The sequence below is a fragment of the Eptesicus fuscus genome, chromosome 13, assembly GCF_027574615.1.
Source record: "Eptesicus fuscus isolate TK198812 chromosome 13, DD_ASM_mEF_20220401, whole genome shotgun sequence".
In the NCBI taxonomy this organism is placed as follows: Eukaryota; Metazoa; Chordata; class Mammalia; order Chiroptera; family Vespertilionidae; genus Eptesicus; species Eptesicus fuscus.
In genome coordinates, this window is record NC_072485.1 from 10,204,327 (window position 1) to 10,232,303 (window position 27,977).

At 40.5% G+C, this 27,977-nt stretch overlaps 1 protein-coding gene and 1 pseudogene across 1 annotated transcript; one reads left to right on the top strand and one right to left on the bottom strand.

The window, feature by feature from the left end:
• The first annotated feature begins 1,169 nt into the window (after positions 1-1,169).
• LOC129151120 (40S ribosomal protein S8-like) lies at positions 1,170-11,271 on the top strand (annotated as a pseudogene).
• On the bottom strand, positions 9,818-27,937 carry LOC103299257 (caspase-13-like). Its single transcript, XM_054725555.1, has 9 exons — positions 27,859-27,937; positions 24,678-24,926; positions 20,652-20,758; positions 19,617-19,790; positions 18,185-18,419; positions 17,194-17,337; positions 15,574-15,683; positions 11,657-11,760; positions 9,818-9,919 (listed from the first exon to the last, which is right to left on the bottom strand). The coding sequence occupies exons 1-8, from the start codon at positions 27,863-27,865 to the stop codon at positions 11,662-11,664; spliced, it is 1,125 nt and encodes a 374-aa protein (XP_054581530.1). The 5' UTR covers positions 27,866-27,937; the 3' UTR covers positions 9,818-9,919; positions 11,657-11,661.
• Between the last annotated feature and the right edge of the window lie 40 nt (positions 27,938-27,977).

Consider the following 27,977-nt stretch of genomic DNA (forward strand, 5'->3'; position numbering starts at 1 on the left):
GAATGAGATGGAGGGCTTATGGAGTCCCAAGCAGCTTCTTTTAACCTGAATCTCCATCAATCTGTCTCACACTGTCTGCCCTGCCCTGGTTATTCTCTTTACCTCACCACACTCAATTTGTGCCAACCCCCCCCCCCCAACCCCATGTCATTTCCAGTGACTTTTTCATAAATGTGTCCACTCTTGCCTCATGCTTCAGAAATTTTTAACAACTCTCCAATAAGCAGCATCAGGCCTCTGCATACACTGTGCCACTTTCTATGTGGCCCCAGGCCAAACACTAGCCTTGGTTCATATGTGCCCTCTCTTAAGCACCTTCAAGCACAGTACAAGTAACAACCATTTGCAGATTATTCTGTAGCATGTGCTGGGTGGCCCAAGGTAGGGCAGAGGCAGTCACTGATTTTGCACCTCTTGGGAAACCCTAGAGCCAGTGTACCCAGCAATCAGCTTCAAACTGCACTGGATTACAGCACTCTCTACTCCATAAGGGACACCATCACCAGCAGACTTAGTGGGCACAAAGCCTCACTGAAACAAGTCTTATTCTGTAGGATCCACTCCTCTGCTATAGTGGCAGCTGGCCCTCTAAGGGGCAACGAAAGGTAATAACGGCTCAACTATAACTGAAGAGGGGTGTACCTGGAGCACCTATCTTGGGTTACTGTGGAGGCAGTGCCACTGGGCCCTACATGACACCTACTATACAACACCACTCTCTTAAGGTCAGCTCTACATAAAAACATACCTAGAGAGACAGCCAAAATGGGGAGAGAAAGGCACAGGTCACAAGTAAAAGTACAGGAGAAATATCCAAAAAAATAACTAAATAGATTTCACCATAGGTACTTGGGCTGTTTGGTATCACCCTGGAACACCGAGAGACACGCATTCGAAGCACATCACCTGGGCAACCAGGGACGACAAAACCTTTCCAAGGCAGCAGCAGTGGTGTAGGGAATGCGATGATGTCCAACCCCAAGCCTGGTCTGCCCCTTTCCCCTGGCACATTCTGTGCAGACCCTACGAAAACAGACTTCCATAGAAGCTAGACATTGAGATACACGCATGGCTATGCAATGGCTCGACGTCCAATGGTTGGAATAGGTGGGGACCGCCTGTCCCAGCTGACCTGGATGAGTTGGCCAATAAGGCACCACTTCTAACTTATGGTGAATCTAAGCAGGCTGGACCTCCAGAATTTATTCCTGTGCAGGTGGCTTTTGATAAAAAGCCGGTGCCAAGCTGGGGGTGTCACTTGGGACAACTGGCACAAGCTCCACAAGACTAGGGACAAGAGAAAGTCCTACCACAAGAAACACTAAGATTCGACCCAGCTGCATACACACAGACCAAGTGCCCCGAGGCAACAGAAGTACCTAGCCTCGAGGCTGGACGTGGGCATCTTCTCCTGAGGCTCAGAGTGTTGTAGGCACAAAACATGGAGCATTGATGTTGTCTACAATGCATCCAACAACAAACTGGTCCCCACCAAGACCCTAATAAAGAACTGCTCATGCTCGTTGACAGCACACCGTACCGACAGTGGTACGAGTCCCACTACATCCTACTACACACTGCCCCTGGGCCGCATGAAGGGGGCCAAGCTTACTCCTGAAGAGGAAGAGATTTTGAACAAAAAAACGATCAAAGGAAATTCAGAAGAAATATGATGAAAGGAAAAAGAATGCCCAAATCAGCAGTCTTCTCGAGGAGCAGTTTCAGCCAGGTAAGCTTCTTGCATGCATCGCTTCAAGACCAGGCCAGTGTGGCCCAGCAGATGACTATGTGCTCCAGGGCAAGGAGCTGGAGTTCTATTTGAGGAAAATCAAAGCCCCGGAAAAGCAAATAAATCAGCTGCCCTCCTATCTTAGCTCATGTAATAAAGATGTTTATTCTAAAAAAAAAGAAAGAAAGAAAGAAAAAAAAAAGTAGGTATCAGATCACATACTGACGTAAAACATTCTCATGGCTTTCCCAGTGTATAGGCTAAGATCCAACTCTATAGGTTCTCACAGTCCTACTGGGTCTGGCCCTCCCTGCTCTTTCTCCACCCTACTCTTGGGCTTATCTGTTCCTTACTCACTGTGTTTCAATCACAGTGGATTTGTTTTCCTTATTCTGTTGAGACTGTAGCATACTTCCCTCCCCCATTACAGGGCCTTTGCACATGCTGTTTTCTCCTCCTGGACTAGCTTTCCTGTGATTGATACTCAATAAACATTAGTTTTTTAAAAAAGAACTAAATAAATGCAGGTAAGCAAACTACCAGATACAGAATTCAATACAATGCTCTAGAAATTTAATGAGTACAAGGAACTTAGTAAGAACTTAAACAGCATGAAAAACAACAACATGGAAACAAGAAAAAAAACAAATCAGGCAGAAATTAGTGATACACCAACTGGAATGACAAATAATTTACAGGGAATCAACAGTAAAATAGATGAAGCTGAGTATCAAATCAGCAATTTAGAATATGAAAAAAAAAGAAAAAAATACACACCCAATCAGAACAGTAAAAGGAAAATAAAATAATTATTATAATATAATATAGGGAGCAACTTGGACAACATCAAGCATACCAACATTCACATCATGGGGGTTCAGAAAGGAGAAAAGGGAGAGCAAGAAATTGAAAATCTATTTGAAAAAGAATGACAGAAAATTTTCCTAACCCGATAAAAGAAATAGACATACAAGTCCAGGAAGTACAGAGTCCCAAACCAGATGAGCCCAAAGAGGCCCACCAAGACACATCATAATTAAAATGACAAAGGTTAAAGATAAAGACAGAATCTTAAAATCAGCAAGAGAAAAGCAATCCATTGTCTGCAAGGGAGATCCCATAAGACTGTCAAATGACTTCTCAATAGAAACTTTGCAGGCCAGAGTGGATGGGCAAGAAATATTCAAAGTGGTGAAAATCAAAGATTATAGCTAAGATTACTCTATACAGAAAAACTATCATTTAGAATAGAAGGACATACACAGTGCTTCTCACATAAGAAAAAGCTAAAGGAGTTCAACAGCACCAAACCAGTAAGTATTAAGCAAAATAATAAATGACCTTCTTTAAGAAGAAGAAGAAAACAAAATAAAAATATCTGAACAATAAAATGACAATAAATACATATTTATCAACAATTGAATCTAAAATAACAGAATAAATGACAAAGCAGAATAGAAACAGACTCATAGATATAGAGAACATTTTTAAAAAAATATATTTTATTGATTTTTTACAGAGAGGAAGGGAGAGAAATAGAAACATCGATGAGAGAGAAACTTCGATCAGCTGCCTCTTGCACACCCCCCACTGGGGATGTGCCTGCAACCAAGGTACATGCCCTTGACCAGAATAGAACCTGGGACCCCTCAGTCTGCAGGCCGACGTAGAGAACATTTTGATGGTTTCTAGATTGGCGGAGGGTTTGGGGATGGGTGAAAAAAGGTGGATTGATTAGGAAGTACAAACTGGTTGTTACAGAATAGTCATGGGGATGTAAAGTACAGCACAGCGAATGTAGTTAATAATATTATATTTAAAATGTTTTAAGTCCTCATCTGTGGGTTTTTTTATTCCATTGCTTTTAGAGAGACTAGGAGAGTGGGAAGGAGAGGACAAGAGAGAGAGAGAGAGAGAGAGAGATATCGGTGTGTGAGACAGACACATCGAATGGTTGCTTTCCACATACCCCCTGACCAGGGCCAGGGATGAACATGCAACCTAAGTATGTGCCCTTGACCAGAACTGATCCTGAGACTGTTTGGTGCTCAGGCCAATGCTCTATCCACTGAGCAACACCAGCAGGGCTCAATAATATTCATGGTGTCAGATGGGAGTGATATTTATTGGGATTATCACTTTGAAAGTTATAGAATTTCTAATCACTTGAGTGTACACCTGAAACCAACATAATATTGTATGCCAACTGTAATGAAAAAATGATTTAAATTTTAAGTGAGATATTTTAATGAATCCATACATGTTTTCCAGGAATAATGGAAGGAAGATGAAAAGATACTGGGAATCAACAGTAGAGTAAATAATTTCTTGTGCTCCAAACATTTTTATTTTACTTTTAATTTTATTTTGTTGGAAGTCTAGTGCAACATTTAATACAGTTATTTTTTACATTTTATTTAAAGACTAGAGGCCTGGTGCATGAATTCACCCACGGGTGTGGTCACTAGGCTTGTCAGGCAATCAGGGTCCATATGGGCCCTTTAGCCCAGATCAGATCAGGGCTGGGACAATTGGTGCCTGCTGGCCGGGGGGAAGGACTGTGGGAGGTTGGCTGGCCAGCTGCGGGGAGGAACCAATTGGGGGGAGGGTCTACAGGAGGTTGGCCAGCCCTAATGTGGATGGATCAAGGCTGGCTGCCCAGAGGGAGGGGTCAACTAGGGGGAGGGAGTGGCCAGGACGGTGGAGTGTGGGAGGTTGGCCAGACAGCCCCATTTGGGGAGATCCGTGTGGTGGGCTGTGGGGAGGGACTGGCTGGGTGAGGGACTGTGGCTAGTTAGCTGGTTGGCTGGGGTGGAGGGACCATGGGAGGTTGGCTGACCATGGGGAGGGGCCGGGGGAGGTTGGCCAGCCACAGGCAGTTGGCTGTGGGAGCACACTGACCACAGGGGGTGGCTCCTGCATTGATCATCTGCCCCCTGGTGGTCAGTGCACGTCCTAGGGACTGGTCGACCAGTCGTTCCTGTCGTTTGGTCAACAACACGGTAGTCCACCGTCCTGCCCACCTGCCCTCTGCTACTCACAGTGTTGAACTCTCTTAAGAGTGACTGGGAGGGAGTTTCCAATCCCACTCCTTTTCCTTTAATGGTTTTCCTGCCCCTCCCCCCTTTCCCTGTGCTGGTCAGGAAAGCTTCTGGCTGCTCCCACCTCAAGGACTAATCAGGGGAAAGAGCCTTTGACCTTGGCTATAAAAACACCTGTCTAATCACTGAGCTTATTAGGCCACCCGGAGTCCAGATGCATAAGTTACTTCAAATAAACATTTTTGGGGTGTGTGTGAAAATTTAGGTCTCTCATATTGAAAAGAAAAAGCTATTGCTTTAAGATAATGACAACACCTATTTCAAATATTGTAATGAAAGTATGGAAAAAAACAACCCTCACATAAAAATGCTGCAAAAATGTTGTTTTACTTTGAAGACAGTAATAACTGGAAATACCAGTTTCTTTTAGGCCACATCCTAAAAAGGTAGCTGCTTTTTTATGTCTTAGGCCTCTGCAAAGGTCTTAAAAGACCCCTGACCCAGCCTTCTGAAGATTTTAGGTTTACACGTTTGTCTTAAAAACTGTGAGGTGCCTAATTTTTATAAACAACCGGCCACACCCCCTTCCTCAAACATATTGTCACATCCTCCGAGTTATACTTTGTCAACAGCCTTGATGTACAAAAAGTACACAAAGTGGGTAAACTACTTTGCCTTAGAAGTATATATTTAGTAATCACTTAATTACATCATTTTATTTTTGTCAAATGAGAAGTGATCGGCCAAACTTTTCAAACAGACCCACCAGACGATAAACATCACCATATGTTTGATACACAGTACATTTGGGCATAAACACTTCAATTACAGCTTTGTGTTTAGTACCAAAACCTTTTCCTGTGTGTGTGTTTTCACTACAGATCCCTTGCTCTGGATTACATTTTGGAAACTGCCTATTACAGATAAAGCACCTTTCCAGGTAAGCTTCTAAGAAACCTATGTATTTATGCACACAAAGGTGTGTGCACACCTTTACATTCACAAATGTCCATATGATTCCTGTGCCGCGCTCCCAGCACATGTCTCCCATGTGTGTGCGGCCACACACCTGGGTCCTGGCATAAACAGGCTGCTCTGAACACACCAGAGCCCCGCTGGCCTCCCCAGCAAACTTAACCAGCGTCACTGCACTGGCTGCAGCGGGAACCTCTCCATCCCTTCAGGGCCTGGGGTCTGGAACTGCAAGGCCTACACCCACCAAGCTTCTAAGGCTGGGGCTCTGCCTGGGGCTCCGCATGGGGTGGGGGCGGAGGCGGGCAGCCAGTGCAGGGAGGCACCTCCAAGCACCAGCGGGTCTTTCTTTATTTTTAAAAGACTGCACCACACTCGCCCAGCCCTCAGTGCAGCCCCAGCCTGGGCGAGGGGCCACCAGTGCTTTGCAGACAGGTCACGCTCCTATTTATGGCGGGGGTCTCCTCTGGGGCACTGGGCTGGCCTGGGTGAGGGGCTGCTGTCGGTTTACTGACAGGCCATGGTACCAATTGTGATGGAGGTCCCCTCATTGTTACCAGTTGTTTGGTTGTTTTGGTAGTGACGCCTCTTGGCCTTCTATTATTATGTGTGTGTCCCTCAGCCCAGCCTGTACCATCTTCAATATGGGATCCCTCGAGGGATGTCCCACCGGGATCGGGCCTAAACGGGCACTCGGACATCCCTCTCACAATCCAGAACTGCTAGCTCCCAACTTCTCGCCTGCCTGCCTGCCTTATTGCCCCTAACCACTTCTGCCTGCCAACCTAATCACCCCCTAACCACTCCCCTGCCAACTTGATCAACACCTTACTGCTCCCCTGCCTGCCTGATTGCCCTTAACTGCCCTCCCATGCTGGCTAGGTCACCCCTAACTGCCCTCCCCTTCCAGCTTGTTCGCTCCTAACAGTCCTCCCTTGCAGGCCTGGTCACTCCCACGTGCCCTCCACTTCTGGCCTAGTCGCCCCTAATTGCCCTTTCCTACAGGTCTGGTCACCCCTAACTCCTCTCCCCTGCTGACCTGGTGGCCCCCAATCTCTTTCCCCTGCCAGCCTGGTCCCCCCTAACTGCCCTCCCCTGTAGGCCTGAGTCTCTCCCAACTGTCCTCCCCTGCAGGCATGGTCTTCCCAAACTGCCCTCCTCTGCCATACCCCTAACTGCCCTCTCTTATAGGCCTGATCTCCCACAACTGCCCTTTTCTGCTGGCCTGGTCATCTCTAACTGCCCTCCCTTTTAGGCCTGATCGCTCCCAACTGCCCACCCCTGCTGGCCTGATTGCCCACAACTGCCCTCCCCTGATGGCCTCTGTCACCCCCAACTGTTCTCCCCTGCAGGCCTCATTTCCCCCAACTGCTTTCTCTGCCAGCCCAGTGACCCCTGACTGCCTTCCCCTGCTGTCCTGACTGCCCACAACTGCCTTCCCTTGCAGGCCATCTTGTGGTGGCCATCTTGTATCCACATGGGGGCAGCCATCTTTGACCACATGGGGGCTGCCATCTTATGTGTTGGAGTGATGATCAATCTGCATATTACTCCTTTATTAGATAGGATAATTCTGTAATATTTTGACACAAGAAGGATATATATAGGGTTTCCCAAAAATGTATACACATACTGTGCATAATTATAAAGACAATGCTTATTAAAATACATTTCATTTTCAAAATTGAGCTATCAGATGTTAATATACATTTTTGAGGGACACCCTGTATTTTCTCATATTGATTTTCCTCTATTCTTATTTTACTATTAAGCTTTTATTAGGTACATGCTGTTAAATTTAGGAATTGCTTTTCTTCCTACATATCTATGGTTTAATTTTAAATCACTAAAGAATTTTGAATATTATTAAATGCTTTCTTAAACATCATAAAATACAGTTTTTTTCTTTAATCTCTTAATTTGAGTAATGCAACTATGAATATTTCTGTTATTCAACTATAAGTATATTCCCACAGCAAATACTAAATGGCTAAAAATTATTATTATTACAAAAATGTGGCTGGATTTGTTTTGCCAACACCTTATTTAGAGTGTTTACATCAATGCTCCTGAGAATCAGCCTATGTTTTTCTAACTTTGCCTCCATTCTCTAGTTTTGTATCAGTTTTGTACTAGCCCCATAAAAGAATTTAAAGAGGTTACTTATATTTTTATTATATGAATGTATTTATATAAAGTTAAGCTCAGCACTTTCTTAGAGGTCTTGTAAGATATTTAATTATTATTTATTTATTTATGTCTGTTAACTTTTTTGCAAGTATATATACAAAAATAATCTGCTTAATGTTTATTGATACATTTGGCTTTGTATTTCTTCATCGATTAATTTTGTTATTTTATCTTTTCTAGAAATTCATCTCTATTATGTATGGCAGATAATTTTATAATTTTACTATATTTATGTTTATTTGTATTTATGGTTCATTTTTATCTCAAATATTGTGTTTCTACTAATTCTTATTTTTCATACTCAATCTCACTGAATGTCTGCTATTAGTATGTTTTAAAGACCAGCTTTTGGTTTTCTTGATCTGCTCAATTTGTGTGTTTTTTTGTTTCAGGACATCTCATTGATTTTTGTGTTTTCTATTTCCTTATTGGTTCAGTATTTTTCTGACTTATCAAGTCTAATGCTTAGTTCGTTCTTTTTCTTACTTTCTTGTTTTTTATATGCTTACATGTGTATGCAGCTAGTATATGCATATGCAATATTAATATATATGTGCATGTGTGTGTTTTTTCCAACTGTATGGTGATGTGTGAAAATCTTTATGTTATTGGATTTTTAATATTACCACACAGTAGAATAATGAATTCTCTATGATATGTGTTTTTGGATCTTTGTGATGTGTCTAATATTTCTACAAAGACAACCAAGTCCAGGAATATAAACATTATGAATCTTTGTAGTGTAAGTTAACACTACAATTCAAAATTCAATTAAAACTTATAATTCAGAACTCTTATAGTTTCTGTTTTTCATGGCTTTGCAGAGACAATGCACAACAGTGGTTAATACCTCAGATTCTAGAGAAAGTCAAATTGAGTTCAAATTATGGTGTATCCATCTATTAACTGAGTGACTTTTGCAAGTCATTTAAACTCTATATTACTTTGTTTTATTATAGGTATAATGGATATTGATAGTAATTACATTATAGGGTTGCTGTGATGGTCAAATTGATTTCTTAAATATAAAATACTTTACAGTAATCAAAATTATTAAAAATAATATTAATATAGAATTAAATTATATAGAATTAATATTTAATATTACTGTGAAAATTATGTTAATAAATATTAATGATTATTGTTATATTTGAAACTGAGAGCATCTTATTTTAATTCATTTCAGCTATGTACTCAAATATTTACTCACTATTTTATGCGTATATAACAGAAGTAGTACATATCCTTACTTAGTAGGTCTGATAGCCATGGTGCCAAAATTCCTCTACCAATATTCACCTTTTCAGAAATTTTAATATTCTCTCTCCCATTGCTGACACTCCCTATTCTCTTTCCATTTTTTATCTGATGATATGTATATTTCTATACAAATACAGTAAGGTCATCCCATCTTGAACCAAATGCCAAATTATTTTAGACATTACCCAACAGCTTGTTAAAGAAGAAAATTTTCCAGAAGTTTGGAAATATGCAATCATCTGGAAAGAAAATGACAAGAAAGTTAATTAACTGATAGAAAGATACATGGGAATAATTTGCTAAAATCATGGTTTAGTGATGAAAAATATTCTCTGAATCTATGATGTTGGTTAAATAATAAATTAGAAAACTTCTCTGAATCATACTAGACTGGATTTGATGAGTATACAACTGAGGAGCTGACCAATTTACAGTTCTTGACTTCCATCTAGGCACCATCTGCTGAGGGACAGTCAAGGCCAGCTCTCTTCACTCAGGGAAATGCACGTATTATATGAGTCCTAAGCTACAAAATGCAGTTAGCTTACTCCACTTCATTTCCATTCACCCACCATTTTCATTGAAATTCTAGTCTCTATTAAAGGACCAAAAGACACTGTTTATGTGTTTTCATTTTTATTTAAATACAAAAGGTTAAATATGTGTGCCATACAGGTAGAGGTGCTTCTAGAAGTTGGTAAAGAAGGGCAGGACTGCCTGTATTTCCCTATAGAAGGAAAAACAAACAAACAAACAAAAAAACAAGAGACAAAATACAGAAGGTGAGGCTAGTAATTCCCAGAAGCCTTCAATCCGTCCCTTACCATCTTTCCCCTTTCATCCTCTATCATGTGCTTTTGCCACTTCCTTTACTTCTGTGACCCTTATCATCACCAAAAGTTCACAGGGTGATGTTTGTAAAATCTAATTCGTTCTCATTTCTCTGTTCACAAGAACTCAAACAAAGGGTTTGCTATCTCACTCAGGATGACAATTTTAGAACAGTTACCATGTGATCACCAAAGCCCATGTGACCAGACTTTTCACCATTTTCTGAATGTGTCTCTGCCATTTCCCCCAGTGTGCTGCCTTTTGGCAGTTCTTTAAAGATGTGAAGCATATTTCAGCCTCAGGGCATTTGTACTTGCTAGTCCCAGGGGTGCTAGAACACTGTGCTGCAGAGAATCACAAGGTTCACTAGCCCACTCTGCCCACACCCTGTTCTAATTTATTTTATCACTTCATAGGAGCCTTTCTTGAATAATCTATCTATTATAGTACAACACCCATCTTTTTCATCATTTTAACCTCATTTAATTTTCTTCTTTGTTCTTACCACTCTATCACATATATTTCCTTGTTTGTGTATTTATAGTCTGTCTTCACTTACTAGAGTATGAGCTTTCTGAAGCAAAAGCTTTCCATTTATTTTGTATATTGGTATATTTCAATATTCTAGAACAGAACTTGGAATATAGTAAGTGCTTGATAAATATTAGTCAAATAGCTCAATCCCTAATGTGGTTCTCTTATACTAGTTAGGCAATAAACAATATTCTGATGAACTATCTATGCGATTATTCCACCTGGGAATCACAAACCAGTTGTAGAAGATGATGGGTAAAGATTTAAAGTAGTGAGATAAACTTTACTATAAAATATAATTTTAATTATGTTGTTGAAAGAGAGATTAACAATATACTTACAAGACAGTGTAATATAAGCTGTTATGAGTGAGTAAATAATAGCTGGGTTTAAATTACATGGACCCACTCTAAAATATATTTACCAAAAAACAATAAATGTGTGTTAACATGGGGCTTGAAAGGGTTTCAGAGCAGTAATTAAGGATCTGAGAGCACACTCTGCAATCTACATTGTGAGAACAGTCAGAGAGTCAGAATCTGCATCAACACAAGAATTAAAGTCCTGGGTATATTTTGTACTGTCTTGGTAATAGGAACTCAAGGTCAGTAATGTGATATCTGCTCTTAAAGGACCAATGTCTTGCTTCCTTTACAGTCATCTCCACTGTTACCTGTTCTTGTTTTTTTGTTGTTTTTGCTTTTCAGGATCTGAATCAATGTTTGGTAACTCGGTGTGTATGGGTGTATGTGTGTGTGTGTGTTTGTGTGTGTATGTGAGGTGAGAGAGAAATATCAAGTAACAATGGAAGCATGAGTACATTTCTGTTTTATTAACTACTACCCTGTGTCCTTAATTGTTTATTACTTCCTGTTTTAGTATGACTTATCTCCTTGATTGGCTGACTGATTAACTGATTATAGAGATGAGGAGGATCCATATTCATATAAGTAGAATAAAAAATAACATCTAGTCACTGAACTACATCAAGAAGCAACATTAATTTGACTACCCAAGCAATTGGCTGTCATTAGCTGTTGACCTCCCCACCAATATCATTTTCCAATTTATTATACATGTCAACAGCTTTGATACTTACTATTTTCAATTGCCAGGAAAGAGGTAGAAATGTCTTGACATGGATACTCGTTCTATGGTGGGCATCTGGGCTCTAACATCTGGCTTTTCAAATGATAGTTGTACCTTTAAAAAAAGAAGAGGTTTAAGATGAAAATTAACTCTTATCCACTCTCAGAAAACATTTTGCACCATGAGCCAAAAAAATTCTGGTAATGATGGGACCGAGCCAATGGATATTCTAACTCTCTGACACTGTTACCCTACTGTTTAGAAGTAGCTCCCTATGTCAGAATATTCTCTTTATCTCCAAATAAGCACCTCATGCCTAACCCAAGGCCTTTCAAAGTTCACTTTTCTATTTTGGGTTTCAGCTCTACAGAGCTTAACTGATCTCCTGGAGTCAATTCATGAGAACTGGATCTCGAAAATGCTCTGCATTCAACATCCAAGGTTAATCCTGAATTCAATAAGGCACAAACTCAACTATTATTACTAAAACCTGAACACAACAACTTTCACATCCTAACCAACAAGCTGACCTCTGAAGTGTTTTGTCATGGACTGATAAATGAGGTTCTATTAATACCATTGCAATTGGCTAGTTATTAACAATAGAACAGGAGCAGAGGGGAGAGACAAGACACTTTAGGCATGTTATTTGGGCAGCTTCACCAGGAACCTGCAATTTCACAGGCCCATTCCCTGTGGACCACTGGGGGAAGGGAGCTACCAAATGGGAGATGAATCCATGCACAAGGAGTTGGGGTTACAAGGAAAAGAGCCTGTCAGTCAAGCCTGGGGAGCAATGGATTTGGCTAGAATAGGCAGGGCCATTGCACGTCCGCACAAATTTGGGAATACATAAACCCGCTGATAAAGAAGCTCCCTCTCTTGTGTGGCTCTCTTGGCTCACATGCTCCTCTGGCTTTGTTCCTGCCCCTGTTGTCTCCATAGTTGCATGGCCCACAGCCATGTGGTCCTCACACGTAATGGACTATAACTGGAAACACAAACTAAGCTAGCTTGATGCTCTATTTGACTGTGGAGACATGGAACAGAAACTCTGGACACTGGCTTTGATTTCAGATCTGCTGAAAAGAATTGTACTTCTTTCTTGGCAGGACAAAGGGAAATGGGACCTTGGAAACTTACGGGAATAACTACACAGAAATGAAGCTTTCTATAATACTAGAGGCCCGGTGCACAAAATCCATGCATGGGGGGGGGGGTGTCCCTCAGCCCAGCCTGCACACTTTCCAATCTGGGACCACTCGAGGGATGTCTGACTTCCTGTTTAGGCCTGATTTTGTTAGGATCTGGCCTAAATGGGAAGTTGGACATCCCTTTCACAATCCAGGACTGCTGGCTCCCAATTGCTCGCCTGCCTGCCTTCCTGATTGCACCTAACCACTTCTGCCTGCCAGCCTGATCAACCCTAACCACTCCCTTGATAGCCTGATTGATGCCTAACTGCTCCCCTGCCAGCCTGATTGCCCCTAACTGCCCTCCCCTGCAGGCCTGGTCCCTGTCCCAACTGCTCTCCCCTGCAGGCCTGGGTCCCCCTGCAACTGCCCTTCCCTGCAGGCCCAGTCGCCCCCAATTTCCCTCCTTTGCTGGCCTGGTCACCCCTAACTGCCCTCCCCTGCAGTCTTGATTGCCCCCAACTGCCCTCCCTTGCAAGCCTGGTCCCTCCCAACTGTCCTCCCCTGCTGGCCTGATTGCCCAAAACTACCCTCCATTGCAGACTTGGTCCCTCCCCTGCTGGCCATTGTGTGGCAGCCATTTTGTGTCCACATGAGGGCAGCCACCTTGTGTGTTGGAGTGACAGCCAATTTGCATATTACTCTTTTATTAGATAAGATAGAGGCCTGGTGCATGGGTCTGTGCCAGCTGGTTTGCGCTGAAGGGTGTGCCAGATCAGGGTGGGGGTTCCCTTGGGGCATGGGGTGGCCCTGACAAGGGGCCTGTGGTCGATTGCAGACTGGCCATGCCCCCTGGCAACCTAAGTGGAGGCCCTGGTATCTGGGATTTATTTATCTTATATAATTGAAACTTTGTAGCCTTGAGTGGATGCTGGGGCAGACCAGGGTGGGAGGAATGCTTGGCTTCCTCCATCGTGGGGGAAACACAAGCCTCCTGCTTACTCCTTGGCTGCAGCCATTTTTGTTGGGATTTCTTTATCTTCTATAATTGAAACTTTGTAGCCTTGAGCAGAGGCTAGGGCAGGCCAGGGCAGGTGGAAAGCTTGGATTCCTCAATTGCCAGGGAACCCCAAGCCTCCTGCTCTCTCCAGCACAGTGGCTGCCGACAGTTTTGTTGGGATTTCTTTATCTTCTATAATTGAAACTTTTTATCCTTGAGTGGAGTCCATGGCCAGCCAGGGTGTGCAGAAAGCTTGGCTTCCTCCATTGCCAGGGAAACCCAAGCCTCCTGCTTGCTCTGTGGCCACAGCCTTCTTGGTTGGGTTAATTTGCATACTCACTCCTGAATGGCTGGTGGGCATGGCTTGTAGGTGTAGCGGAGGTATGGTCAATTTTCACATTACTCTTTTATTAGATAGGATATCACCTCCCCATGTGAGTTTCAGAAAATTCATTTTCTCAGGATATTGCAACAAACCCACTCCCACCAGCAAGTAGTTGGGCTGAGATTGTCTCCCCACTGATCAAACTATTTCTAGACTTCTCCTAGCAATGGCCTTGGAAGTGCAATGTCTAATTCCTACTCATCCAACAGGACTTAATTTCCCAAGTTCTCATTCACAGAGACCCTAACTTACATTATAATGCAATCTTCTCCTGTTTACTAAAGGTGTGTTCCTCTTTGCCCAGAGTGCTACTGTTCTCTACAGTATTTAATTTATAAAAAATCATACAGCTCTAACTGGTTTAGCTCAGCAAATAGAGTGTCCACCTGTATACTAAAGGATCCTGGGGTCAATTTCAGGAAAGTCTCAATACCCAGTGGGGGGCATGCAGGAAGCAGCCAATCAATGAATCTCTCTCATCTTTGATGTTTCTATCTCTCTCTCCCCTCTCCCTTCCTCTTCAAAAATCAATGAAAATATATTTTAAAAAATAATAAAAAATAAAAAACAGCCCTACTGCCCCATGTTCTTAATACCCTAAAGGGAGAGAGGTATTGATATTCATGCATTGATTTATTGAAGGAATATTAATTCCTATGTGCTAGCATGTTGAGGTGTTGAGAAAATTTCTGCCTTCATGAAGCTTGCATTCAAGTGAGTAAGTACAGGTAAAAGCAAACAGAATGTATGCTGAATGAGTGGTGGTCAGCACCATGGAGGAAAACAAATTAGGAGAAGAGAGGAATAAGGAATTTCCTGAGGTGAGAAAGGAATTTGGTCTTCCTTTCTGGTCCACTTCATTCAAGGAATATCTTCTCCCTTTTTTCTTTCACATGCCCTATATCTTTTGTGTTATGGAGCCGCTCACAATCTGTAATGACACATGTGTTTGCTGGCCTATTTGTTTAGTATCCATCTCTCTCACAAAAAGGTCCTGAGTCACCTTATGACAGAATATGTCATTTATACCGATGCCACAGGATAGCAATAATTTACACATACAATAACACCCAATATATTTTTTCAATAAAGTAAGCCATACAAATCACCTCAAAATACTTTCCATTCTTTGACTTTTAAAAAAATGTATAGCCCATAACAAATAAGCTTACATGTTATATTATTTTGTTCTATTTGGATCTCCTGCAATATTGGGATAGCATCTTCTTTTCCTCAATCAGATGTCAACCCCTGGATAATGGAAACCAGGCACTGCTCTACTTTTGCTTGCCTGATAAAGCCTGTCATTGTCATTTGAAATAAGAATGAGAGTAAGGCTTTCTGCACACACACACACACACACACACACACACACACACGATTAAAAAAGGCAGAAGGAAAAAGCTTACCTTTCGAAATACTTCCTCGAGGTGATAGCGCCAAGAATACTGTTGGAAGCATCTGATTAGCTGTGCGATGAAGAGAGAACCTCTACTAGGGTCTCTCCAGGATACGTTATCTAGGAAGATAAGGGGTGGTCAGCCTTGGGCTGTGCCCTTGAATGTTTTCTTTTGTCACACATTTGTTTTATGTAATTTTTGTGTTTTTAAGCATAGTTTTGGAATTAACATATTTAGGGGAAACATATCTCTACATTAACTAATTTTTCAAAAAGAGGAGAAAACAAATAAAAAAACTAGCATTTAACTAAAGGGATAACTCACTAGGATTTCATAATGATTGCATTATATTCTTGGAACTGAATTACTCCTGCTTCATGTTCATTCACTTGGTTTTGAAAAGAGGCATGAGAGATAACTGAAAGTATCCCATTTTACAGAAGAAAGAATAGACACTCACAGGATTGAAGAATTTCCCCAGGCTTATACAGTAAGCAACAAAAAATGGCTCCCTGGCTTCCAGGTTATTTACAGGGTATAATCAAATAAAGTTATAACAATAGTATAAGCAAGATAGGTGAAAAAATCCAAAGGAAGCTTTGAGAGGGGCATATATTTATGGCATAGATTGTGGTGATGGTTTTATTGGTGTATATTATATGCAAACTCACTGTGTTATATACATTGAGTATATACAGCATTTTGTATGTTAATGAAACCTCCATGAGCCCTGACTGGTGATGCTCAGTTAGAGCATGGTCTGCACACTGGAGAGTCTCGGGTTCCATTCCTGGGCAAGGACACAAACCTAGGTTGCAGGTTAGATCCCTGCCCCTTGGTCAGGGGGCGTGTGGGAGGCAACCAATTGATGTGTCTCTGTCACATGGATGTTTCTCTCTCTCCTCTCCCTTCCCTCCCCGTCATCTATCCCTCCTTTCCACTGTCTCAAAAATTAATGGAAAAAAATACCCTCACTCCTTGGGTGACGATAAAACAAAACAAAACAAGACAAAAATCTCCATGGAGTGGTTACAAAAAGAAAAGATTTAAAACAAAAATTTGCAAAGTAGAAACATTCAATTGTGAGAGGCTTCTTAAGATGACTACCCAGAGGTCACGATCCCTATTATTAGGCTGCTAAGCCCAGGGTATAATTTTCAACCTCTTTTAAAGGATCTCCTCCTGCAGAGCCATGCAATGGCTCACTTTAAATAGTATCTCATGAGAACCATGGAGAAAAGGAGCTGGTGTTGGTAATTTAAGGAGGGCAGCCAGTCTCAGGATCCATTAAAACTCCATTCAAACTGTTAAACAGATTTGTTAGAAAATGGAATCAAATTTGTTCTTTAAATGGTGTATGGGGATCGGGTTCCTTGTATTGGGTTGTTCTAATATTTGGTATATCTTTGACCCTAAAGTGCAGCACTTATAATAAAAGTACAATTTTAAAAAGTGGAAAATATAGAACCTCTGTTTCCATAAAATAGGTCCGATAAATGTAAATTGTGTTGACAGCCCTCACAATGTGTCTTATGTCCCTGCTGCAGGGAGCCTGTCTCAATAGTCTAGCATCATCCTGAGGCGGCCTCAGGCCCACAAACCCCCCTTGTCTGTAACTGGAAGACCTACGTGGGGTTGAGGAGCAGAAAGCAATGAAGTCCTTCTCCACGTGAGCTTTGTAAACAGCATCGTCCTCCAGGGTCTCATCTGACTGTGAAGAGCTGTCCATCAAGGGTGCTGCAGAGTCACTGACCCACAATTCCCCGCGGTTTTCTGTAGAGACATTAACTTTGTGCAAACTGTGTGCCTCCCTCAGTATGGCTGTCACAATCGACTACCTCTTACTTTTTAAATGTTTATTCTCACCAATTTCACACACACACACACACACACACACACACACACACACACACACACACATATCTTGGCCTCTCTCTAGTGTCTTTGAACAATATGCCAATTAATAGTGGCAGCATCTTACCAGCAAGTAGTGATAGTATCAGCAAACTGGAAGAACCCCTTTCCTAAGAAGAGCAAAGGACTTAAAAGCTTATCTGCATAATGACAGAGTCTGGTTACTATTTTTCAGATAGGCTAAATCTGCTTTTTCTTTCAAACACTGCTCCAAAATGCTAGGAGGCCATTGGAAGTCAGAAAAAAAAACCAATGAAATGTTGACTGCAATCCCAAGTGCCCACATCTCCCTACTCACTTCCCTTTCAATAACACACAGGGGAAAAGGGTGCTGCTCCTATAGAACAGCCCCACTTTCCAAGGGAATTCTTCTCAAGCCAGAGAATGTCAAAATGCCTGTGAGACAGTTACCAGTAAGGCTGTCGTTAACATGATCTTCTGCCAAGGTTTCAATACTTGTGTTCAACTTGGATTTAGGGATTCTGAAGATCTCCTTCACCACGTACCTTGGGTTAAATTGAATAGGTATTTCTTAGCTGAACAGACAATCTCTCATGATAGCAACTCCCCTTGGACTTGCCCAAGAATTCGATTCACTTTATTTGCACTGAATGGGGTCTAGGGTTGTTTCCCCTAAGAGCAAAACATACATCACAATCCACTGCAAACCCATCATGCCCTTTGGATTTTCCCTGTCAGAACTCACCACCTCTGCAGGCCTGGACAATGATGACCTTAGGTTTGTCCTTGAGACTGGGGCAGTTGCGATTGTTGAATATCCGAAAGATGGTGTCATAAGGTAGCACGTCTGGGTTTTCATCGCTATGCAGAGTCCCACAGAGTCTATCCAGGAGGCCATGCGACATGAACACCAGGAATGTACTATCTGAGGTCCTATGCTCTGGGCGGGCAGCAAATGTCACCAGCACTGACTCCATCTCCTGAAAAAGGCCACGGGACCTTACTCTAAAAGGACAAGCTTTACCACCAACCTGACCGCCTATTTGTCCTGAGCAGGATAAGAAACATCTGCAATGTTCCAGTCACTGTGCTTCAGATAGCGGCGCTCAATGACAGTTTTCTTTGTCTTCTGACAATGGAGCTGGGGGTTCAAGGACCTGCTCCTGCTAACATTATATGAGCTGCCCTCTTGATGTATTTCACATTTGTTTATTGTCACTTACATACCTTTTCTTTCTATCTCTGTCTTTTATCTGATTACTTAATAGGAGCCATGCATCATATATGTATCATACCACTTCCCTTCAACAACCCTTCTCACTGTACTTATAATAAAATCAACCTTCTGACATATGTGTACTCCCTCCTGCCGTCCTCTCTCAGCTCTCCTTCCACTGGTCTTTTTGTATATTTCATGGGCCAGTTTCATATGTAGTTCAGACTTTTCATGGTAGTGATCTCTCAAGGAATGTACTGCATTCACATGTTCCCAGACCTGTGTTGTTACCGGTAGTCATCTGTCACGTCCCATACTGTCTCATGACAAGGCTTTTCCTGACGATTCCATCAAAACAATTACTCCCCACTCACCAATTCGCTCTTATGTTGTCTTTTTCTTTTTCCACTTACTTTTAACTTTATTTTCACTCTTACAGAGAGACACAAGACACATCAAATCTCTGAAATTTTCTGTTTTGCTTTTCATATGATTGCCTACCCCTGCCAGTAAGCTAAATCAATTTGAACTTGGAATGTTCTGTCTCATTCACAGATCTACCCTCAGTGCCAAAAATAGGCCCTGGGACCAAGTCAGGACTCAGTATTTATATGGTGGGTACATGTCTTTTGAACATTCATTACTGTAGAAATTTCTGGAATATTGGGTCTGAATCCCAATCACCCCACATTGGAAATAAGAATTATGTGGGTATGCATGCCTGTTACTTTGTGTCTAGTTTTATGGAATTGAGGATATTTGGAGCTCAAAAGAGACAGAGATTTCCCCTATCTAATAATTTCATTTTATAAACACAAATACTCACCTGCACCTACACAAACAGAGAGATACGTGGCCTAAGGTTGGTAAAGTATCTGGCTATCATTATGAAGTTAATATGGTAGCAGGAGGGTGTGTGTGTTGAATATCTGCTTCTTTGGGGTGGGTGAGGAGCCCCTACCTTGGCTGTGAGGTTCTTTTCCACAATCACACTATAGCCGAGGCCCACTAGCAACTCTTCCATCCCTGTGATGTCAAGTTCAGCCCCCTTCCTGGGCTGAAGATGATCAAACTCTATATTGCATATGATGAGAGCCAGGCGAGTGCGTTCGTTTCTCTCCTTTATTGGATAGATCTGCAGGAAATGGATATAGAGTGAGTTTGATTTACCTAAATCTCTTTTAAACCTTCATAAACTAATCTCTGTTGCTTAGTTAGAGGCTCATGGATCTGCAGTGTCCCCTCCCTTATACCAGAGACCCTGCTTTTTTCTTTGTAATGGATTGAACTGACATAAGAAGGAAGTGAGAATTGAAAGTGATTTTGCACTTTCAGATTATATAAAAATAAAAGTAGACCGAGAAATAAAAGAATGTAATTTATTTTCCAAGAGCCCAGAAGTGGACCTAGAACAAATTTGGGATAGTAACGAAAGAATCTTGAAGAGACTAGAGCAATTCCAACCATAACTTTCTCCTCTCTCTTCTCCACCTCCACAAATCATTCTCAGTGTTCAAGGTTCAGATCAAATTTCCTAAAAAGCAGGAGACATTTTCTACTGACTCCAGCTAAAAATAAATACTTCAAAGACGCTCTGCCTTTGGTAACATCATTATTTCAGTATTATTTTTAATACATCAAGATAAAATAGATTTAAAGCTTTAATTATATTTAAGTCATGTTTTGTGTCTAGGCTTTTCAACTAGTATGAAAATAATGACTAAATATTTTGATCTACAGCTATAGCTTAATTGTAATAAGTCTCAAATAGATAGAACAAATAAATGAAGAGAGAGATCTGTATTTAATCATGGGGTTGAAAGAAAATGGGAATCTGTGTGAGGCTATATGAGTTCCTCCTTGCTCAAAGCAACTATGAAAAAGATTGTCGCTGTCCCCACCCTACCACTCTGCAATTAGTGCTTTAGGAAATCCTGTACTTAGTGAAAGCAAGTGTTTCTCTCTCTTTCTCTATTTTATGGATAGAACACAGTACCTCTCCAGTCCTTTCTTTACACACTTTCACGAAATCTTTAGGAAGACAAAGCTTGAGGGTATCTGTAGTTTCTGCTGACTCAGCTGGCCCAGTCGTTTCTGGAGGAACTGTAGGATATATCATACGACATCACATGATGTAAATTTTAATATCTGCATCTGTTACCTATGGTAACCTAAAACATACTGATAGAGAAGGTAAATCATGAGAATTTTTTAAACACTTTTAAATGTAGGAATTTTCCTTGTATGTAACCTCTAATATGAAGAGGTGTATTGTGCCTGGGGAAAGTAGGGGGATATTCTTGGTAGCAGATCCACCCATAAATGTAATACTAGATTATGATTATAATGAGGAAAACATCTTCCTTGGTGACTTGAGTCAAATTTAGCCTTTTTATATTCAGCTAAAACAGCTTGAGTATTGCAATATTTTACTCTAGCGCACTCACTCATCTAGGTGGTTGGTTTCTTGCCACTGAGCAAGAGTATATTGTATAAATATTTAATAGAGTGTTGTTCATTAGAAACATAATTAAGTCACATGTGCAATTAAATTTTTTCTACTGTTTGCATTAAAAAGGAAAAACAAACAGATGAAATTACTTTTAATAATATTATATTTGACATTATATATTCAAACTATTATCATTTTAACATGTGTTAGTAGCCACAACTCAAGCACTCTATAGTCACAATGTGGCTTGTAGCTATTATATTGGACTAGAGGCCTGGTACACAAATTCCTGCACAGGTTGGGTCTGGCTGGCCCACCCTGATCAATTGGACTGGCCAGCCAGGGGGGAAGGGCCATGGTCCCCACCCACTTGTGGAATTCCCAGTGGAACAGACAATTTGTATATTAGCCTTTTATTATATAGGATGGTATAACACCCCAAGTCTGCTCCTAATTTATACGGAACACAGACACAGACACACACTAAGCACCTAAAAGTATCCTGAATCCTGTACCATCCAGGCTTTTTTTTTTTTTTTTTTTTCAGGGACCTCAGCCTGAATTCTCAACTTGTCCAGAGGAGATGGGCTTCTAAGATCCCATGCAAAGCTGTGGAGTCAGCTATGTCAAGGAGAAATGCTAACTAGCCACCAGAGTACTGATTCTAGGGTCAGAGGGACAACATTTTGCTCAGAGATTCTAACATACACTAGGTGTCCTTTCCTCCAAAGTTCTGATCAACCAGCACTAAATTTTCAACCCAACTTTTAAAATGTGAGGGAAGAACTCTTCCCTTTTGAAGAAGTTTGTTTCTGAATCATCCTGACCCAATCCTTACAGAAACTTAAGTATATCTGTCACAGCTGGGCATCACTTGACAAATTTTGCAAGAGACTGGGAAAGTCCAGAACCCCTCCTTTCTGAGGAAGGAGTACAAATTCATAAACAATAGAGGAGAGGTTTGACAAATCTAATTAACAAGGTTTTTGTCCAAGAACAAACCTTGATGTATATTTACATGAACCAATCAAGGCACTCCTGATTTTTTTTTTAAAGAAAAAGGCAATATTACCCTGTATAAATGTGTTAGTTTCTATATTTTATAACTTTTTCTATTTTAATCATTTAATGCCGTTAGTTTTCCCCACAACATTTTTTATAAATATCTTTCTAAAACATGTGTTAAACACTGAAGCTCTGGAGATGCTGCAAATTGTTAGTCTCTACAGAAACCAAGCTTTTAGAACACTTTGATAGATTAAACAGAGGCATGCTCTCCCTTCTCATTCCAGAAGATTCTGGTAGTGTAAAGACACCCCGAGTCCTGGGATAGTCCCTCGTTAGAGGGGATGCTTCTCAGCAAAAACCTCTTCTGTTTCCTGGTTATTTGCAAGTTTGGTGAACGCTCTAACTTAAGAAACATCATCTCCCAATGACCCTTGTGTCTATATGTAAATGTAGTGTTTGCAGTTAAGATTGGGAATTAATATTTCTATGTTACATGTAATAGTACAAATTAGCATGAAAACAAATCCTCTCATTACAATATAATAGATATTATAGTAGGGCCTGCTGCCCAATATGAGTTTCTAGCAACCTGGGGATGGAGCAGAAAGAAATGAGAGAATTAGAAGTTTAGATAAACTTTAAAAAGCTCAGTTTACCTGTGACCTACGGACATATTCAGGAAACCCCTTCAAAGGATATAAAAAGGAAGGGACTGGTATGAGATGAGACAAACCCATATCCCTTGGTGGGTAGGAATTTGAGTGCTTATCTCTCTGACTAAATAGCAATGCTTGGTACATAGTATGTGTCTATATATGAGTTTGTTAAATAAAATAAGCAATCAAATACCTTGTATTCTTTCTATCTCCCACACCTTTCCCTCAGTATTATACTACGAACCTCAGAATTACATCTATGTCCAAACGGCCTGGCCAGGACCTTACTTACTCTAACAGCCAATCTCACCCAGCTTCCCGGCCTGCGAGGCCTGTGAACCTTAGTTCTCCTAGGATCACCCTGGAGGCTCCATGTGCAGATAGCGCCCAGGGAACCACAGAACACATCATGACAGGGTCTATGCCTGCCTCCTGCCTGCCACTCACTATCTCTGCCAATGCAGTAGTTTATCTCAGCTTGGTTTGATGCTTATTGATTCCTGTAGTTGCTAAAATTATTTTATAATTTATATTATTCAAATGTGACTTCTGTTTGCAAATGTTTTATTTTTGAAAAAAAAAAATCCAATTATTCCTACCTCATCCCAGATTAAAGAGAAAGTAAGAAACTTGCACAAGGAGCTGTGTGAATATTAATGAGAACACAGCTCAGGCCACAATCTTGGACATCTCCCAGACAAGTGTGTCCTTCCTACGGGGCGGAATGTCCCTTCCACCTAGAGAAGGGCTTCTTTCAAAAGCTTATACACATATGTGCGTAACCCATGGACACAGACAATAGTGTGGTGAAGGCCTGAGGGGTGGAGGGGGAGAAACGGGGCATATGTAATGCTTTCAGGAATAAAGAGACATGAAAAAGAGAAAAGAAAAAGGAAACAAAAGCTTATGTGTAATTGTGAGGGCTCTATAAGGTATGTAGCCTTTTATTACTTTTTTTGTTACTATTGAGGAACTCTAGGGTTCAGGGTTGGGATTCTAGGTTAAACTGCAGCAAGCGGAGTCTGTCACTGTTGAACTTGGGCCTGAGGACATGTAGCATTCGTAGTTCAATCTAGGTAAAAATGTTTGAATGATTTTAATATATTCGAAACTTTTAGGTGTCACTAGAAAGTTTTAAATATTACTATGATGATCATGATTACTAATATTTATTGCAAGTATCGTCTTTGTGTGTCTATTCATCTTATATTTATTATGTGCCTGCTTTGTGCCTGGCACAAAGAGCTCTTACTCATTGGTGAAGAGAACAGCTGCACCCTGGATTAAGAAAATTGGTGGATTATAGTTCTAATGAGATACAAAGGGAATAGATTTGATGAGGGGTGCCAAGAATATAATTTTAGTTATCTTAGGTGTGTGAAGCCCAGGGAATATTTGAGTGGAAATGGAGACTATGCTGCTAGAGCTCAATGTATCTGGAGCTCAGGGAAGAATGCTGGATGAGAAATAAAATCTTAGGAGCTGTCAGTATATGCCTACCACTCTGTTCTTAGCCTTAGGAACCCTGCAAAGTTCCTAAAATTGCCCCCATTTCACAGATGCTGAGACTGATGCCTAAGGAGGTAAGGAAACTTGAAGAAAGTCATATATGTAGTATCCACGGAGACAGAACCAGTGTCCTGGATCAGGTATCCCTAACCACAAAGTCTCTAAGTAAGCTATTTCCATGAGCAACCATAACACAAACACTCAGCTTCTTAGCTAATGGGAAACCAAATCCCCTCTCACAAAGGACAAGGTAGCCCCAAAAAGGACTAGTAAAGCAAGTAAAAATAATATTTTAGGAATTTAGAATGGGGGCATTACAGTGGACACAGGAGGGACATTGGAAATAAACAGATTCCAGATAATTTGAGATATTGGTTGTAAATGCCTCTGTTCTTACCTTCTGTGATGGCATTTTTGTTTGTGTTAATGAAGGTTTGGACAAGGACTTGACCTGCTTCAATGCGTTTCTGTCCCACAGCATTCATTAAAACATGTAACTTGTCTCCAGGTTTGGCATCATTGAATTTTTCCTTGTCAGTTTTCTCCAATTTCAGAACATCTTTTTTCACCAACACATCCAAAGCTCCAGCTAAGACTTCTTTCCCAATAGATTCCAAAGCCTTAAATGGGTTTTTGTTGCGTCCATCTGTCAAAAATACAAAGACTCTTTCAACTGTGGGCAAAACCAAAAGAGTTTTGCACTATATTTAGAGAGTTCCCTAAAATGTGAAATACTCTTGAAATACCTTCTGACTATTTCAATAGTTCTCAAATAAAATACAAACCTTTTTCATTATATACTAGGCTTTGTTTAATGAATCATTGCCACTTTAAGATTTTTGGATAGCTTCTTATCTCTTTTCTCTGACATTGGGCTTAATGTCATCCACTCATCTTATATTTCTCTATCCCACAGTGATGATATATGCTCCAAGAAATGTCCATGCTCTTGTCTCATTAGACCACAGAATCTATTCTCTCTCTGTATTTAGTTTTCTTGGTGAAAGCACTATGTTTTGTTTGTTTGTTTTTAATATATTTTATTGATTTTTTACAGAGAGGAAGGGAGAGAGATAGAGAGTTAGAAACATCGATGAGAGAGAAACCGATCAGCTGCCTCCTGCACACCCCGCACTGGGGATGTGCCTGCAACCAAGGTACGTGCCCTTGACCAGAATCGAACCTGGGACCCTTCAGTCCGCAGGCCAAGGCTCCATCCACTGAGCCAAACTGGTTTTGGCAGCACTATGTTTTTGAATCCACAATTTGTATCCACATCTCTTAGTTACATCTTTGTGCTTAAAATCTTAAAAGTACTTATAGGCTTGCTGAAAATATGAAGTAATAAATAAGTGAATAAATGCATCCAGATCCTAATACTATAAAATCTTGTCTCAATCAAAACTTAAAGTTGAAAATAACCTGATGACTAATCTTTCAGCATGGCAGATTAATTTGAGAACAGGTTAATTTATTACTGCCTGGGATAGTTGGAATTTTTATAGAGGAATATAAAAGTCAAAGTGATAAGTGATTTTTTAATACCACAGGTATGACTTAGACATATACGGGAAGGCAGGATATCTCATCAATTCACAATTAATTTTAAGGTAATTATTCAGTCCATCTAGATATAAGGATAGCCTGGACACAAAAATGACACTTTCAAAAGAAAATGTGCCACGACATTGAACAAGAACTTGAGCCCAGAAACACTAGCCTCATTTTCCATGTCATCTTGAATTATTTCAATAAATGTTTATTTATTAGTGATTATGAGAAAGAAACATGGAAATTACAAAACATGAATTAAATGTTACCTTATATCAATTAGCTTAATCGCAGCTAACATCTCTTGTCCACTTAAATGTATTGAAAAAGAAATACATATAAAGTAATGTAAAACATCATTATCACTATTATCATTATTATTTACATGTATCTGTACTAAATACAAACATTAATATGCCATATCCTCACAATAATATAATGAGATAGCCATTATTTTTCTCTATTTAAAGACCATTTGCTCCAAATAACACAAATTGGGATTCATATCCTATTTTTAAAGCACAGCTTCAGTAATAATAATTCGTATTTATCAAGCCCCAACTGGTGCCAAGTGCTATGCATGAATTTTTTCTCTTAAATTCTACCAAAACTCCATCTAACCAGAATATTAATAATTCTATTATATAACAAAGAAATGATACTCAGAGATATTGGTTAAGTAATTGACACAAATTGTATGTTTAGTGCACAGTGTGTATAGTAAGTGGAGAGAAGGGAATCAGAATCAGGGGTTCAAAGCACCCCCCTCTCCCCCCCCACACACACACACTTAAATCATCAAACTACATTACATGACACTTGGTGATGAATTACTTAAAATAGTGCCAAGTGTTTCAGGGACTCAAAGAAGACTGGGTAAATTTCTGCAGGTGAGACCACAAAGGCTTCTTATAAAAGGTAATGAAAACACGAATATACAATATAGTATATAGAAGATAGAACAGAGAGTTTGAAGAATTGCAAACAGCATACAGTTAGTGTATGGAAGATTTAGTCTACCTGAGTTCTGGGCTTCAGTGTCATTTATCTGTGCACTCAACAAGGTGGTATAGTGTTGACTGAATGAATGGCATTGGGAGAAATGTGGTAAACAATACAACCAAGGAGTTTGGTCTTAGGTACTCTTCTCATCATCTCTACATCCTCATGGCTTCATTAGAAATTACTCCCAAATTTATGGATGCAGCCCAGAGGTGGATACTAAAATTGAGACTAATATATCTACCTCCTCTCAATATACCAAAAGTTATTAAACTTATCTTCGGAAAATTGATATATATCTGCTTTGTTCCCTATACTAGTAAATTATATCTAAACACCAAGTTCATCACATGGTATTAGTGAATCTCTCCTGTTTTCTGAGAAAGTTATTTTCCATCTCATGTCAAATTGTATTAATTTTCTCTGCTAAATATTTACAGAATCTGCCCACTTTTCTCATTTTTAATTGTACATTATTCCATTTCAGGCCAACATCCTTCCTTTTCTTCATTACTTTAGGAGCTTTATAAATCTACTTTTGTATCCTTCTAATCTGTTCTCCACAATGAAGCAGAGTTAGGGTGCTAAATCTAGATTTGATCATGAAACCTCTGAGATTAATCTAATGTAGGTCTTCTCATTGATTCATCCTCATCCTCTTTCACTTACCCACCTTGCTCATTACATTGTTTCTAGAAGGCCCTTACTTAGGAAGCTCTGTGTGGGCAGTCTCCCACCCCCACATTCTTTCCCATTTCCCCACTGCTCCCTTATTCTTTATATCTCAGATGAGATGTCACTTCCCTCAGGAAATGATGCTCCCAAACTAGACAGAGTGTCCGAGGTATATGCTCCAGACGTCTTTTTTCTCCCTAGGCTAGCAATTTTTTTCCTTGTCCTTGTTAATTGTATAACAATGGCTAACCAAATTTGGTTGTTTATGTTTATTGGGCCATCTATTTGTTTTTGTCTCTTGCCTTTCAGTTTCTCACATCTATTATCTAATGATAAAGACCCCTACTCACCAGCCATAGGTGCCAACAGCCTCAGCCCTTCCTGCTGCTGGGAAGCAAGTCACAGACTCGAAAATGAAACTTTCTGGCATTTCCTCATTGCAGGGGGCGGGACAACTGATCAGACATTG